General features: G+C 43.4%; 1 protein-coding gene across 7 annotated transcripts in view; it reads left to right on the forward strand.

Moving 5' to 3' along the window:
• ADAP2 (ArfGAP with dual PH domains 2) overlaps positions 1-16,284 on the forward strand; it is a 65,166-nt gene that overhangs the window by 29,515 nt on the left and 19,367 nt on the right. For 5 of the 7 annotated variants that reach the window (XM_061176404.1, XM_061176407.1, XM_061176403.1 and 2 more), the window contains 4 exons: positions 2,285-2,347; positions 3,530-3,607; positions 4,318-4,546; positions 14,260-14,365. In XM_061176404.1, the coding sequence (XP_061032387.1) occupies positions 2,285-2,347; positions 3,530-3,607; positions 4,318-4,546; positions 14,260-14,342 (453 nt within the window). In that variant the 3' untranslated portion in view covers positions 14,343-14,365. Of the gene's footprint in view, positions 1-2,284; positions 2,348-3,529; positions 3,608-4,317; positions 4,547-5,578; positions 6,528-14,259; positions 14,366-16,160; positions 16,195-16,284 lie in introns of those variants that run through there. The other 2 variants (XM_061176402.1, XM_061176405.1) reach the window with 2 other exon arrangements.

Raw genomic sequence — 16,284 nt, forward strand, 5'->3', positions numbered from 1 at the left:
TTCTTTCTTTTTGCTGCGTCGGGTCTTCGTTGCAGCACTCGGGATCTGCGTTGAGGCATGCGGGATCTTTTCGGTGCGGTGCGTGGGCTCTTTTTTGTGGCGCACAGGCTTCTCTCTAGTTGTGGCGTGCGGGTTTTCTCTCTTTAGTTGTGGCGTGTGGGTTCCAGGGCGCATGGGCTCTGTAGTTTGCGGCACATGGGCTCTCTCGTTGAGGCGCATGAGCTCAGTAGTTGTGGCCTGCGGGCTTAGCTGCCTTGCGGCATGTGAGATCTTAGTTCCCCCACCAGGGATCGAACCCAGGTCCCCTGCATTGGCAGGCAGATTCTTTACCACTGGACCACCGGGGAAGTCCCAGTCTTGGGACTTTCTTAATCCCAACTGTTAGACCCTCCTTGAAAGCCTAAGTGCTCCTTAATGCCCAAGTTTGCAGGGAGCAAAGTGTCTGGAACAGGGGTCCATTCCAGACCCAGTGATGCACTGAGATGGCAATTCTCTAGGAGCAGTTCCAGCCAGACCCGGCTCAGGGCCCTCCCGGTCTGCAGAGTCAGCACCCAGAGCTGGTGACTGCCCGCTTCCATGGGCGGGGCGCTGGGGGTGCTGACTGCTGGCTGGAGAGGATGGAGAACAAAGTGCAGATGCCCAGCCTCATTTTTCTGGGCCAGCTCTCCAACTCTGCTGACCCCTGCAGAGGAGACTGGTCTTTGACCAACATCCTCAATGCCCTCTTACCTCCCTCATCCACCATAGTTCGTTACCCCTTATCCACCCCCAGTTTCCTCCCCGCCCACCTCTCTCCCCATCTTTCTTCCCCCCATGTCTATGTATGACGTGAGGTTCTGGGCAACCACCCAGGCCTGACTCAAGCTCAGGGATCCAGATGCCAGAAACCTGGGGAGCCCAAGTGGGGTTGTGGTCCTGTGATAAGAAAACGCGTGGACTCAAAGTCAGAGAAGCTGATGTGTTATGTAGGACAAGTCCCCTCACCTCTCTGAGCCCCAGTTTACTCATCTGTCACCATGGGGACAATCCCTGCCTCCAGGGCTGCCGTCAGTCCAGTGAGCCAGGTGTCTAAGGTACAGTGAGTAGAACCCCATCCACGTGCTTTTCCTTCTTCCATTGGCTTCCCGAGGCCTAGACTCCCCCTGCTCTGGCTCCAGTTCAGACGACTGAGCTGTCAGGACTTGTCTTCTCTCCAAATGAAGGAATTAAAGCCTACAGAATGCATTTTAGGGAAAGGGGAGTGTTGTCCTTTATACTTTCGTTTTGAGCTCACGACTTTCTCCCTTTCAGACTTTCCATTCCTATTTCCAGATGTCACGTCCCCTTCGTCCCTGCCCTGGGCTCAGGCTCTGGAGAACCCCTGTGTTCTCAGAAACCTGGGTTGTCACTTGAAACTCTAGACTTGCCAGTTTGACGCCCTGGAGCATAGGAGGCCAGCATCAATCCCTGGAAGCTCCTCTGAGCATAGGATGGCAAGTTGGAAGGGATCCTGCAGATCACGTAGGCCAGTATCCTTATTACATAGCGGGAAATAGGCCCAGAGAGGCATAAGGTCTTACCAAGGTAACACAGCTGGTTGAGGTCAGACCTGGAGCTAGAACTCAGGTCTCTTGACTCCTAGTCCAGAGCTTTCTCTACCTGCCCACCCTGCCATCACCTCCTATGGCCCTGGGTCAGAATCCCCACCAATGACCAGGTCTTGGCCAAGGGCCTGATCAGAGGGTTCTGCCATGTTTATACTTTAGCATCATAGAGTAGCGGTAGGGGTACCACTAGTGTCTGTATGGTGTCCATCGCCTCTAGATGCGAAAGCTCTTCATCCTACCAATGACATGTCTTTGAGAAAATCCACAACCACTTCTCTGAGGCCTGGTTTGTTCATATATACAACAAAGATGATAATATCCACCTCACAGTGTGGTTGAGAATGACGCGCAGAGCCTGACACACAGTAGATCCTCAGAATATGCCCGCCTGACACCAGGAGGGTCTCCTCAGCGCCTTGCCTGTGTTCTCCTCCTGGAGCTGCTGAAGGAATCCTTCAACTAAGTCTTGAAACCAAGACTTGGCTGTGCTGGTGAGCTCTGCAGACATCTGGGGTGCTGTTATCTGGCTCTGTTGAAATGTCAATGTTGCATCCATACCAAATATAACCCCCTGAACCATGCGTACACATCCTTCCCCATTCCAAACTTCCCCTTTTTTTGGGGAGCCAAGTTCGGTGGGGAACCTCGGGCTCCTGGGTGTGAGGCAGGGGTGTCAGTGTGTGTTTTTCTTCCCCCAGCTCGTGCCCCTCATCACCAGGAACTACCTCAAGCAAGGCTTCATGGAAAAGACTGGTCCAAAGGTATATCCTCCACTCCCGGGGAGACTTTCGTGGCCCCTGTCCCAGTGGGCAGTAGGGCAGAATTTGGGAGGTGGGAAAATGGGGAAGCAGGGGCAGAGAGGAAGGAGGAAGGGGAAGTAAATGGATGTTTGTGAGTTCCGGGGGTGGAGGACCAAGTGGAGACCGGGTGGCTGGAGTGTGGTCCAGCATCGCTGCAGGTGCTTCTCCCTATAATTGGGCATCCTCCCGCTTTATCAACATCACCATCGGCTTCTGTCCTCTTAACACCATCTAACTGATCCTACTCTTGGGAAAGCATAGCTGAAAAGGGACTCCTTGGGGGACAGCTTTTGACTTTCCAGAACGCTTGTGTGCTCTGTGCTGGGGCCCTACCAGGACCGTTCAAGTGACGCAGGGACTAGTGATCAGTCTGAGAGAACACACCTATATATACCCGTGCTTGGGTGCCCAGCTGCATGCTGGTGGGGCGAGGCTCAAAGTCAGAAGGTGGAGATGGTGGGGGGTTGTGACGGGCGGAAGCAGGGAAGGGAGGAGGGAAAGGGAAAAGGAAGGGAAAAGTGGAGGAGCTCCCTAAAAAAGAACCCCAAAGCGACAGCATTCCAGTGCGGTTTTTTTTTTTTTTTTTTTTTGAGATGTAATATGCTGACAGGATGCTTGTTAAAATGACAGTGAAAGGTGTTAGGCAATCAGGGTAAAGAAAGCCTCAGGCAGCTGGAAAACTTGTAAAAGGGTTGCAGGTTCTCTTCCTTCACCAGCTGGTGGCACCGCCCTCCTCGTGGTTCTGGCCGGGGGCTTTCCTTCCCCTGACCTAGGATAGAATTCGGCCAAGGCCAGCGCTTTCAGAAGCACCGAGCAGTGGCCACTTCTGATTTCCCAGCTTCCTTTTTCTGAGGCTTCTTGTCCACAGCCTGAGAAAGGGGGAAAATGCTTCTTCCAACCCACGCAGGCAGCACCTGGAGGCAGCAGGGCGAAGCTGGGGCTGGGGGAGGGGGTGGGATGGCGGGGGGAGGGATGGGGCGGGGGGGGGCGGAGCCTGCAGAGCTCTAGGCCTGGGGAGGGGCGCTGGGGCGTGCGACTGCGGGGCTGGGGCCCGCCGGCTCCCTCGGCCTGGCCCAGGCTGGCCCTCTGACCTCTGTGCCCCCCGGCCTGGCCGAGCCTGGTACGAGGTTCCCTCTTTTGCAGCAGAGAGAGCCTTTCAAGAAAAGGTGGTTTGCCCTGGATCCCCAGGAGCGGAGGCTGCTCTATTACAAGAACCCGCTGGTAAGAGCCACTGCCGGCCCCGCCGCTGTGCACCCGCAGGCAGAGGTGGGGTCAGTGCTGGTCGGGGACCATGGGGAAGCGACAGGGCTGGAGAGACCCAGCCAGAGGCACACCTCCATCGTCACTTGTCTCTAAGTCAGTCTTGTGTGTGAAGCTGTGCTCTCCCTCACCTTCAGGAAGTCCTTTATGTGTGTCCAAAATGCTGCCGATGTATCAGCAGCTAAGACAGGTGTTTCCCGGCAGGACTCTCTTCCAGCCGGAGGCTGTGGAGTGCAGCAGTTGGGAGTGAGGGCTCTGGAACTCGGCTGTCTGGGCTCCGGTTCCAGGCCTGCCACCTGTAGGGGTGCGCTCTGGGCAGAGCACTCAGCATTCTGTGCCTCAGTTTCCTCCCCCAGAAAATAGGCTTCATAACACTGCCTTCCTCAGAGGTTGCCGTGAGGATTATCACATGAGTTACTACATGTAAAGTACTTGAATTCATGGTGCAGAGTTAACTCTCTGTAAATATTATCATTTAAACAGATGCCGTGTGTGATGTCTTTTATGGTTTGAGCCTTTTAAATTCTGGGTCCCATCTAGCCGAAATCCCCAGCAGAAGCCCCACCCAACACACACACCTCTTACTAAAATGGGCCTGGGGGGCTATCGGGCCTGCAGGTGGCCCTCAGCCCCAGGTGTGGCCTCTGACGACATGTGTCTTCTATTTTCAGGACGCCTTTGAGCAGGGCCAGGTATTTCTCGGGAGCGATGAGCAGGGGTACCAGGTGTATGAAGACCTGCCTAAGGGCATCCGAGGGAATCGCTGGAAAGCCGGCATCACCATCGTCACCCCGCAGCGGAGGTTCATCTTCACCTGCCCCAGCGAGAAGGAGCAGCGCGAATGGATGGAGAGTTTTCGGGATGTCCTCTCCCGCCCCTTGACGCCCCTCAACCTCCTCAGTAAGATGCAGGGCTTGTTCCTTCGGCTGAGGGCAGCAGGCAAAAAGGGGCTTCTTCACTTGGGTTCAGCTGTGAGCCCTGAAACTGGGGTCATGGCTCCCGAGTGCCCTCTTTCCATTTTCTTCTCTTCCTGCCAAAGAAAAGTTGAGACAGTGCACATTATTGCCAGGAAACCCTCTCTGTCCATGCTTAGTTCCTCTACCAGGAGCCTTTCCCTAGCCACGTCTGGAGGAGTTTCACTCTGGCAGAGCTGTTACTTAGATCCGCTTTTCTGCCCTGCTCAGTCCAGGAGCCTAGCAGCCTCTCTGTCCCTCCACCCTCTGCCCCTGAGTCCCTTTTCTCATGAGAAAACTCTGGCTTGTTATTAAGGTCACAGCGCTGGGCAGCTCCTGGGATTTTGGATTACTCCTCACTCATAGAGGGAAGGCTATTTTTAGGGCTCTTCTGTTTTCTGGGTCCTTTCATGTGTCTTCCCCTCTCCTGCTCCTCCCCTTCACCCCAGATGTGTCACAAGCAGGCTTCCCCATCTGCAGACAGCCCCGTGAAAGGAGGGGAGACATTCGGAGCCAGAGCAGGAAACTTCTGGCCCAGGGCCTGCCTTCTGGGACACCAAGGAGAAGTTCTTTGTTTGGAAAAGTACAGTCTGAGCAGGTGACCCCACACAGCCCCTTTGGAGAAACCCTTGTGCCCTTTGAGTCTGACCAGGATAAACACAAACTTGCTTCGCTTTCCAAAATCCCAAAGCCAAAGAGCCTCAGAAATGGGCTCGGAAGTTGTTAGTGAGGCAGCTGGTGCTTTTTTCCTCTGGGGGCCTGTGTGTCCGAGTCTCTGTTTTTCTCTGTTTCTGTGTCTGACTCTCTGCTTTTCTCTCCTTCTCTGGTGTGTGTGTCCCCTCTGTCTGTCACCTTTTCAGTCTGTTTTTTATTCCGGTTCCCTCTATCATTGTCCCCCTGTCCCCCTGCTCTCCCTTCCCTCCAGTGGGACTGCATTGGCATGGCCACGCCCCCAGCCCTCTTCTTGTTCCCCTTGCAGCTGCATCAACAGAGAGTGGCTACAGCAGCAGGTGACCCACTGGCCAGCCAGCGCACCTGGTGGGAAGGAGAAGTTTTCACCTTGGCCTTGGGGGCCCCGCAGGAGTGCCCCACAGTCGGCAGCTATCAGGGGCTGTGAACTCTGCCAAGACCGAAGCTTTGGCCTTTATCTGCCGGCTCTCTGGGCTTCCCCGCTACCTAGCTCTGGGGGTCTGATGATCTGGTAAATGTTCTCAGGGCCCAGGACATCTGAAATGAAGGCATTGCAATGGAAAGGCACCCACAGCATCACACAAGTGGCATGCTTGCTGTAAACAAGAACAACAACAATAAAAAGTTAAATCTGAATCTAACCATGAGGAAACAATCAGACAAGTCCACATTAGAGAAATTCTGCAAAACAACTGGCTGGACTCTTTAAGAATGTCAGTATCATGAAAGATCAAGTAGTCTGGAAACTGTTCTAGTTTAGAGAAGACTAAAGAGACATAGCGACAAAATGCAATTCATGATTCTTGATTGGATCCTGGATTTAAAAAAAACAGTTATAAAGCAAATCATTGAGATAACTGGGGATATTTGAATATGGATGTATATTAGCTAGTAATATTGTAGCATTGTGATGATTATGCTGTATTTGTGTAGGAGAACGCTCCTGATCTTAGGGAATATGGGCTGAGGTGTTCAGGGGTAAAATGTAATCATGTCTACAACTGACTTAAATGGTTCAGCAAAAAATGTGTATGTGTACATGTGTACATATAGAGTATATACATGGATATAGTGTGTGTGCATTTATGTATGGAAGACAGGAAGTCTGTGTGTATACACACACACATGCATACACGGGGAGAGAGAGAAAGCGGGCCACTGTGCAAAATGTTAGCAACTGATGAATCTAGATGAAGTATAGCTGGATGTTTATTGTCCAATTCATGTAAATTTTCTATAGGTTTGAAAGTTTTCAAATTTAAAAGTTGGGAAAATTTTTTTAAAAAAATCCACTTTTCACTCTTCAAAAGTAGTGGGTTTTCTACATGAATCGAAAATGTTCCTGGGAGAGTTCTACCTTTGTGCACATTTTAGAAGAAATAAAAGCCCAGATAAGGGCTTCCCTGGTGGCGCAGTGGTTGAGAATCCTCCTGCCAATGTAGGGGACACGGGTTCTAGCCCTGGTCTGGGAAGATCCCACATGCCGTGGAGCAACTCAGTCCGTGCGCCACAGCTACTGAGCCTGTGCGCCTAGAGCCCGTGCTCTGCAACAAGAGAAGCCACCGCAATGAGAAGCCCCCGCACCACAACAAAGAGTAGCCCCCGCTCGCCACAACTAGAGAAAGCCCGTGGGCAGCAACGAAGACCCAGTGCAGCCAAAAATAAATACATTAAAAAAAAAAAAGCCCAGATAATACAAACAAACAAAAAAACCAATGTCCCCATTGACCATCCGCCCACTCTGGAAGGAAAGAAGGCAGCTGAGAAGGCAACTCAGCTGGACCCCAGGACAGAGAGCTATCCAGCCCGAATGCCGGGTCTGGCCCTGCCACTAATGAGACTGCTGGAAAACTCACTTCCCCACCTCTGTGCCTTGGTTTTTCTCTTTCAAATGAGGAAGTTGTACTAACTACTGAAATTCAATGGAAGCAACAAGTATTTTTGAGCACCTCCCAGGTGCCAGGCTGTGTGCCGAGCCCTGGGAACAGGCAGGAACCAGATGACGTGGTCCCCGCTGTCACAGATTTCAGCCTGCTGGAAGGCAGCCTGTACATGGGGCAGGACAATGAGACCAGTGTTCCGAAAGGGGAAGTGGGGCTGCTGTAAGACGTGTGGCAATACGGTTCACCCTAACTGAGGGGGAGAGGGGAGACTCCTTCCTCTCCAGAAAGTGACGTTGAAGTCGAAACCTTAAATTGTTTAGAGGTTAGTCAAAGGGAAGAGGGCCAGGAAAACATTCTAGGTTGAGGGAAGAAAATGTTCAAAGGCTCTCAGATGGGAAAGAGGAACTGAAAGAAATCTCAAGTGGCTGAAATGTTAGAGAAATATATCACCCAGGTCTCTGCTCTGTGATTCTTTGTCCCTTCGAGTGACGTGGAGAAAGACATTGAGTGTTTTCATTTCAGTGGAGACCCAGAGGGTTGGGAGGGTCTTTAAGACAGTCTCTGCTTTTTATGGGATTTTCCTTTGATCCCCCAATCGGAGGACAAGCAACGTCATCGGGGTGTCTTTCCTGAGGCTTCCTGACTGCCCAGATGAAGACGTGGTTGCTTCGTCTTCTGGCTCCTAAAGCACCTTGAAAATGTTTTTCAACACCTGCTGGGTTGTATATTAAGGGTCGATCTACTTGTCTGCCTTTTTTTTTTTTTAACACGACCCATGAGCTCTGTTGACTGTACTCTGCTAAGTTCTGAGAATGACAAAATCAGTAAAGGCATAGTTCCACCTTCAAGGAACTTATAGTCCAGAGAGGAAGAAAGAGAAGTAAACAGGCAATAACAAAACTACTTGAAGAGGCAAATTGGCATTCTTAGGAGTCCCTCAGCGGGGCAGAGAACAGACACAAGAGATGGAGACAAAGTCCCAGTGAAATGGAATGTCTGGTTTTGGTTGGTTTCTGAGGCCTAGCTGAATCTGTCTTTGGGTTTCCCAAGGATACTTCTGTACTCTTACATTAAATCCTCTTCTCCCTTTTGACTTGTTAGTACAAGGAGATTTCTGTTACTTGAATCGGTCCTGACCAATGAAGTTCTCCAAAAGAGGTAGTATCTATGCTGAGTCCTGTAGAAGGCACTTGGGTTGGGGTGGGGACGAGACAGAGTGTGTACAAAGGCCCAGAGGCAAGAGAGAACATGGCCTGTTCTGGAAATTACAAATAATTGAATATGGCTAGAGCACAGATTGTTGGGGGCAGGAGGGGGGTCAGCTTCCAATAATGGTGGAGTAGCTCATATCAGAACAACCATTCTACAGATAACAATTAGAAACTCTGTACAGATTATAACAAAAATTATCTGGAGGCCTTGGAAAATAACCTAAAACAGTCAGAGAGGAGTTGGCACTAGGAAGCAAGGAATGGCAGGGGTGAGTTTCTCATTTTTTCACTTTTCACCTGATGGCAGGCCCCAGTCAGTGCCTCAGGGGGCACTAAAATTCTGATGGAAACCTGCAGTCTTACTGGTTGAAAAATAGAAGACAGAGTTTAGGGCAACTTTAGCAGCAGGGAAGTCTTGGAGAAGAGGGCTACAGAAGGGGAGCCCTGAATTCTATTATCTGCCTGCTCTCTGGAGGAACATAACAGAATCCAGAGGTTTGACATTCATAATATCAGGATGCAACCCTAAATTAGTAGACATATGAAGAAACAAGAAAATATGAATTGTACTCAAGAGAAAAAAATCAGTCAATGGAAACTGATTCCAAGATGCCCCAGACATTGGAATTAGGCAAGAATTTTAAAGCAGCTATTATACCTATGCTCAACAAGTAAAGGAAAATATGATCATAATGAATATACGGATATGAAATTTCAATGGAGAAATAGAAACTATAAAAAAGAGCCAAATGGAAATTCTAGAACTAAAAAATACAATATGTGAAAAAAAAAATTCAGCTCAACAGTAAATTGGAAATGACTGAGAGTCAGTGAACTTGAAAATATATCCATGGTAATTATCCAATCTGAAAAATGGGGGGAAGTAAAGGATTGAAGAAGTAAAAAGAGAGGACTTCCCTGGCAGTGCAGTGGTTGGGACTCTGAGCTTCCACTGTAGGAGATGTGGGTTCGATCCCTGGTCGGGGAACTAAGATCCCACATGCCATGTGGTATGGCCAAAAATTAAAAAAAAAAAAAAAAAGTAAAAAGAAAACCTCAAAAGCTCTAATTTACATGTTATTGGGGTCCCAGAAAGAGAGAAGAGAGAGGTATTGGGGCAGAAGAAAATATTCGAAAATATATTGATTGAAATGTTATTAACTTTGGTGAAAGAAATGTAGAGACTGAAGAAGCTTGGCAAACTTCAAGTATTTAGAATAAATACAAAGAAAACTACATTCAGGTACATTACTGCCAATCTGCTGAAAACCAAAGATAAAGAACAGATTTGAAAGCAGCCAGGGAAAAATGATACATTACATACAAGGAAATGTTGTTTCTTATCAGAAACAAAGGAAAAAAATGAATGGACTTCCCTGGTGGTTCAGTGGTCAAGACTCAGAGCTTCCACTGCAGGGGGCGCAGGTTTGATCCCTGGTCGGGAAACTAAGATCCCACGTGCTGGGCGGGGCAGCCAAAAAAAAAACCCCCAAAACAAAAACAAAACAGAAACAAAGGAGGTCAGAAGGTGGAAAGACCTCTTTAAAGCACTAAAAGAAGAAAAAATCAGAACTCTAGAGAAAATATCTTTCAAGAATAAAGGATATGTAGATCTATATCTATATCTGTAGAGAGAGCAAACAAAAAAAAACTTCAGAAAAAGAATAAAGGCAAAATATCACTGAATTGTACACTTAAAAATGATTAAAATGGTAAACTGTTTATATTTAACCCGCCCGAAAAAGTGCAAAAGGCAGATTTTTTCTTAAAAAGGCAAACAAAAAAAGATATTTCTGGATAAAGATAATTACACGTTTCTGACAAAGCTGCAGTATAAGAAATACTAAAGAAAATTCTTTGGGGTAAAAGAAAATGATACCAAACAGAAACTCTGATCTTTAGGAAGCAATAAAGTGTAATAGAAATGGTAAAGATATAAGTAAATATAAGACTGCCTATTTAAAGCAAGAATTACATGTGTTATGGTTTATACCATCTGTAGAGATAATGTATATGACAACTACAGCATGAAGGCCTGGAGTAAATGGAACTCTACACTTTCAAGCTTCTTATATTTTACATGAAGTGGTACAAAATTAGGTTTACGTAGATTGTGAAAGTTCAAGGATGTATACTGTAATCCTTAAAGCAACCACTAAACATATAATGCAAAGAGGTATAGCTAAAAAGCTAACAAGGAAATTAAAACAGAATTTTAAAAGCATTTGATTAACCCAGAAGAAGGCAGGAAAGGAAGACAAAATGAATATGAAACAGATGAGATAAACTGAAAATAAAGAACAAAAGGGAGACCTTACCATATCAATAATTACATTAAATATTAGTGGATTAAACAGTTAAATTAAAATGCAAGATTGTCAGAGTGGATGAGGAAGCATGACCCAATTGCATGGTGTTAAAAAGACATTTAAAATCTAAAGACATAGATAGACTGAAGTTATAAGTGTGGAAAAACATATACCATGCAGACAGTAACAATAAGAAGGCTGGAGAGGCTATACGGAGATCAGACAAAGTATTTTTTCAAGACAAGGAGTAATAGCAGAGATAAAGAGGGATGTTTCATAACAATAAAAGGTGTAATTCATCAAAAGACACAACAATCATAGATGTGTATGTGCCTAATAATACAGCTCCAAGGTATGTGAAGCTGAAATGGACAAAATTTAAGGGAGAAATAGACAACCATGAATCAAAAAAGAAATCACATGGGAAATTAGAAAGATTTATAACTGAATGATAATAAAAATACATGTCAAAATTGAAATGATGCAGCTAAAGCACTAATTAAAGGGAAAGGCATAAGAATCAATGACCTACGGCTGTACTGTCTAATATGGTAACAGTAGCCATACGTTGCCATTGAGGATTGAAATGTGATTAATACAACCAAGGAAATGAATTTTTAATTTTACTTCATTTTATCTAATTTAAAATAATTTAAATTTAAAATAAAAAACTGGGGGAGTTCCCTGGTGTCTAGTGGTTAGGATTCTGCACTTTCACTGCCATGGCCCAGGTTCAATCCCTGGTCAGGGAACTGAGATCCCGCAAGCTGCGCTGTGTGGCCAAAATTAAAAAAAAAAAAAAGTAAAAAATAAAATTAAAAACTGGAGCAGTGTAAGATATTTTTTCTTCAAACACAACTTAGTTGTTTTGGTAAGACTTATATTTTAATTTAACCATTGCATTGCATAAGATATTTATTATTTCAGTTGTGGAAAAAAATTTAATGATGAGGAAAAGACTAAAAACTAAATTTTATAAAAAGTGAAGTGTCTTCAGTTAAGCTGCCAAACAATTACCTGTAGAATACAATATTTTTTCCTAATAATGTCAAAGATCAGCTGATTCAAAATTTGAAAAAATGCAGGCACTTTTCTTTAGTTTTCTTTAGTTTTAGGTGAGTTGTGTGATACAAGACTAACAATGAATAATTTGGGTAAGTTTTGTTTCAAAGGACTTTTAAATTTATGAGGAAATATCAATCCACTGCCTAAAAATCAAACTGATGGTGTAGATATTTTTGAATCTTTTACATCTGTAAGAGAAGAATTTCAGGTAGATATGGAAAACCTAATTTTTATTGTGACAGATGGTTCTTTAGCTATGTTAGGTCAAAAATTCAAATATTGAAATTTTAAAATAAGAGACTGATGATTCTCTTATGATTTTGTTCCATTGTGTGACACAAAGTAAAAATATTTATGTTCAGTTTTCTGAAACAGACTATGAAAACTGTCATGGATATAGTTGTTAAAATTGTTCAGCATGTACATGAAAATGCTATGAATCACTGCCAGTCTATGGAACTGTTGAAAGAAATGGAAGACAATTCAGTGATCTCATATTCTTTGCCAATGCTTTTGGTTGAGTTCTGGACAAGTTTTACAATTATTTAGTGTACTCAATTTCAACTCAAGATTTTCTTGAAACCAAAGGAATGCTTGCAAAATAGTCGATAATCAAAGACCTAAGGCAGTGTGATTATGTTTTCTCACTGATATCCCACTGCATATGAATGAGCTAATTTTGAAACTCTAAGGAAAGGTTAATTTGTTGCTTAGCTAAGCAGTTACAAGAATTTATGTTGCGATGAAAACATTTAATAATACAAATCAGTAGTAACGATTTTATACACTTTTCTAACGTGAATCAATATGCAGAACACTTTAATTATAATCAGTAGTAACATGTAAATTGTCCAAAAATACTATAAGAAAAATTTGCAGGACACTTTATTGATATTGAAGTTGCTCTTAAATTTATGCACTATCCCTTTGAAATAATACTGAGTTTACACTAGAGTTCATGAATTTATTCAACTTGGAGAGGCACAGTTTTCAAACTAATATGCTTTTGCTTTAAAAGAGTTAAATCAATTTTCCCCAAAAGATGAAACAGTTTTGTCAATACAATGAGATATTAAATAGTTTGTTAATGTTGAGTTTTGAGAGTTCTTTGTGGATTCTGGATACTAGTCCTTTGACAAATATAGGATTTGCAAATATTTTCCTCCAATCTGTAGCTTTTCATTCTTTTAACAGTGCCAGTGAAGCCTTTTTTAAGTCAAGGCATTGAGGTCAGGGTTTGTGACTTCCTTCGTTTAATGAAGATTTTTGTTGGTGACAAGGTTTGGCATTAAAAATATGTTTTGGCTTATATTTGGGTGTTTTGAGTTCATATAAAGTAGAGTGGAAATAAGGGTGATGTATGTCTTGTGAAAATTAATAAAGGGAAACCTCACTAAACTGGAGTCAGGAGGCCAGAAGGGGGAAGCTCTATCATGTACATACCACTCCACATCAATACAGATCCTAATAGGAAGAGAAGTACCTTGCATCTCCAGCAGGAAGTGACACTACTTTACTTCCGCCAGCAGGAGGAAGAAAAATTTTTTTCCTTGCCTGGCAATAGCTCAGCCAATAAAAAGCCACTGTACTTCAAACTCCCAATTTCCTCCAAAGGACCTTTTGTTTCTAGAAGCCCCTCCCAACTTCCCCTTCTTCTCTATAAAAGAGTTTCCTGTCCTTTGCTTAACTGGACTTGCATGTGGTTCACCGTAGTTCCATGTCCTGAATTGCAATTCTTTGCTGCTCCCAAATAAACCCGTTTTCCTGGTAAAATTAACTGGTTGTTCAATTATTTTAGGTTAGCAGTTTACTGACTTCTGTCTTCCCCTGACAAAATATGCTTTGTCCCTTAAGGAATCCAATGAGAGCAAAGCAAAGAAAGGAGCACTGATAGAATATATTAATGGCAGTTGCACACAAACTCCTTTCCCATCTAACTTAGCATTAGAACTCAGCATCACAGGAACGTGTATTAACACATCTACTTGAATTTAACAATGATGTCAGATTCTCTGATAGAAAATGAGTCTGATTTGACTGGTTTGACTATGAGAACTGGCACCTCCAGTTAGATTCTGTAGCCCATATTTTGCATGTATTGAATGAGCTAAATTTGCAGCTCCGAACTTTTGAAGGAAATATATTTCAAGCACTTAAGACAAAAGTACCTTTCCAAAAAAAATTAAATTAACAAAGGTGTATTTAAATGAACAATATTCTAATTTTCCTAGCCCTTTCTGAGTATATCAGGTTAAACAAAATGCCTCTAAGTAAGAGTAACTGGTATATTGATAGTAGTTTGATAAACCTTGGTAAAGTCTTTTTAGCCTACCTCCCAGAAAATAAGAAAGTGGATTATTCTAATGACTTTTGCAACACAGGTGGTTTCAAATTCTCTGCTTTCAACAAAAAATAAAGGAAAATCTAATCAAGTTGTCAGCTGAGAGATTATTAAAAATAATTTCTGGTGATGGATCACTGTTATTTTTTTTGCATATATAGATACAGTCATTCCTCAGTATCCGCATGGGATGAGTTCCAGGACCCCCGTGGATAACAAAATCCTTGGATGCTCAACTTCCTGATATGAAATGGCATTCCATGCAAGGTAGGTTGAATTTATGGATATGGAACCCGCTGATACGGAGGGCTGACTATATCTCAGAAAGTGTTCAATAAAATGTGTGGCATTTTGTCATCTATTTATATATGTGAACAAGGTTTTTCAGCATTAACATTTATTAAAAAAATAGAAATAGAATTTATTGTTGAACCTTGTCTAACTCTAGTGTTAAGTAATGTTCATCACTCATATAACTCAATAGCAAAACCTCCCACAAATAATCCAATTTAAAAATGGGCAGAAGACCTATATACATGTGTATGTGTGTGTATATATATATATATATATATGAATGTTATTCTGCCAAAAAAAAAAGAAGAAGAAGAAAATCCTACCTTTTGTGACAACATGGATGGAGCTTGAGGGCATTATGCTAAGGGAAGTAAGTCAGACAGAGAAAGACAAATACTGTATGATCTCACTTACGTGTGGAATCTAAAAAAGTTGAGCTCATAGAAATAGAGGGTAGAATGGTGGTAGCCATGGGCTGGGGGTAGGGGATATGGGGAGATGTTAGTCAAAGGGTAAAAACTTCCAGTTATAAAATGAATAAATTTTGGGGAGCTAATGTAAAACATGGTGACTATAGTTAACAGTACTGTATTGTATACTTGCAAGTTGCTAAGAAAGTAACTCTTAAGTGTTCTCACTGTAAAAAAAAAAAAGTAATTATGTGACATGATGGAGGTGTTAACTAACCTTATTGTGGTAAGCATTTTGCAAAATACACATATATCAAATCATCGAATCATACACAATGTTAAATGTCAGTTATATCTCAATAAAGCTGCAGTGGGGAAGCAATGTTCATCCACAGATAAATGTGTTTTTAAAAGAAGATGGACCATCCATCTCATTAAGAGCTTTAATTCCAATAAAAATTTACTTTTTGTTTAACAATTATTTATATAAATTTACAATATTTTTTGTTTTGATTGATAGTAATAATTGCAGTGATAATTCAATCCAGGAGAAAAATTTAACAAGAGCCTTTTGGTCACAGGAAGTAAAAAAGAGGGACTTCCCTGGAGTTCCAGTGGTTAAGACTCCCTGCGGGTTCGATCCCTGGTCGGGGGAAGCACGGCCAAAGAAGTAAAAAAGGTTGAAAATTCAATATATATATATATTTTTGTTGCAGAGAATTATAACAAAGTGACGAAAGTGATCACAAAGTTATAAAAGACTTTCGTCATAAAATATACTCCTTAGAATAGAGTTCTGTGAGGAAAGTGGAATGGAAATACAAGTTCAAGATGAAAGAATGATAAAATTTCTGATGTAAAGGAAGAAATTGTTCATGTATTTTTCCAGCTAGGGCTGACCCCTTCTACCCCTCCCTCCTTTCTTGTAACCACTGCATGTTTTTGCATAAAACTTTTAGGAGGTGTCCAAGAAAAAAAAGTTTGAAGACCACTGGTTAATCCACTCTTTCAAGAAATTTGTGTGTGTAATGGAGAAGAGAAGGAGGGGTGGCTAGAAGGAGGCTTATATCAAAGGAAATTTTATTTGTTAAGATGGAAGATTTAAGCATACGTGCCTGGAATTGTGCTTCTTTTCCAGAAAAGACAGGTGCAGAGAAGCTATGAGTTTATTTCAAATGAGAAGTCTCTGGAACAAAATCCAGGTAATCTATCAGTCAGGATAGGCTAGGTTATGCTGCAGCAACAAGCACCCACTAAATCTCAGTAACTTAAACATATCTCAGGTTTATTTCTCTCCTTTACTGCATGTCCTAGTGTGGGCCGGCAGGGGCCACCAAATTACGATTTCATCTCTATAGTTAGGGCAGCTGGCAGAAAAAGATGCAACGACTTACTAGCTTTTTAAGCTGATGTGAAGTTGAAGTATTACCTCTATGTGTTTCAAGAGTGTCAGAGAAGTGCCAACCCTACCAAGTGCCTAGA

This window comes from Eubalaena glacialis, chromosome 19 (assembly GCF_028564815.1).
Source record: "Eubalaena glacialis isolate mEubGla1 chromosome 19, mEubGla1.1.hap2.+ XY, whole genome shotgun sequence".
Taxonomy (NCBI): domain Eukaryota; kingdom Metazoa; phylum Chordata; class Mammalia; order Artiodactyla; family Balaenidae; genus Eubalaena; species Eubalaena glacialis.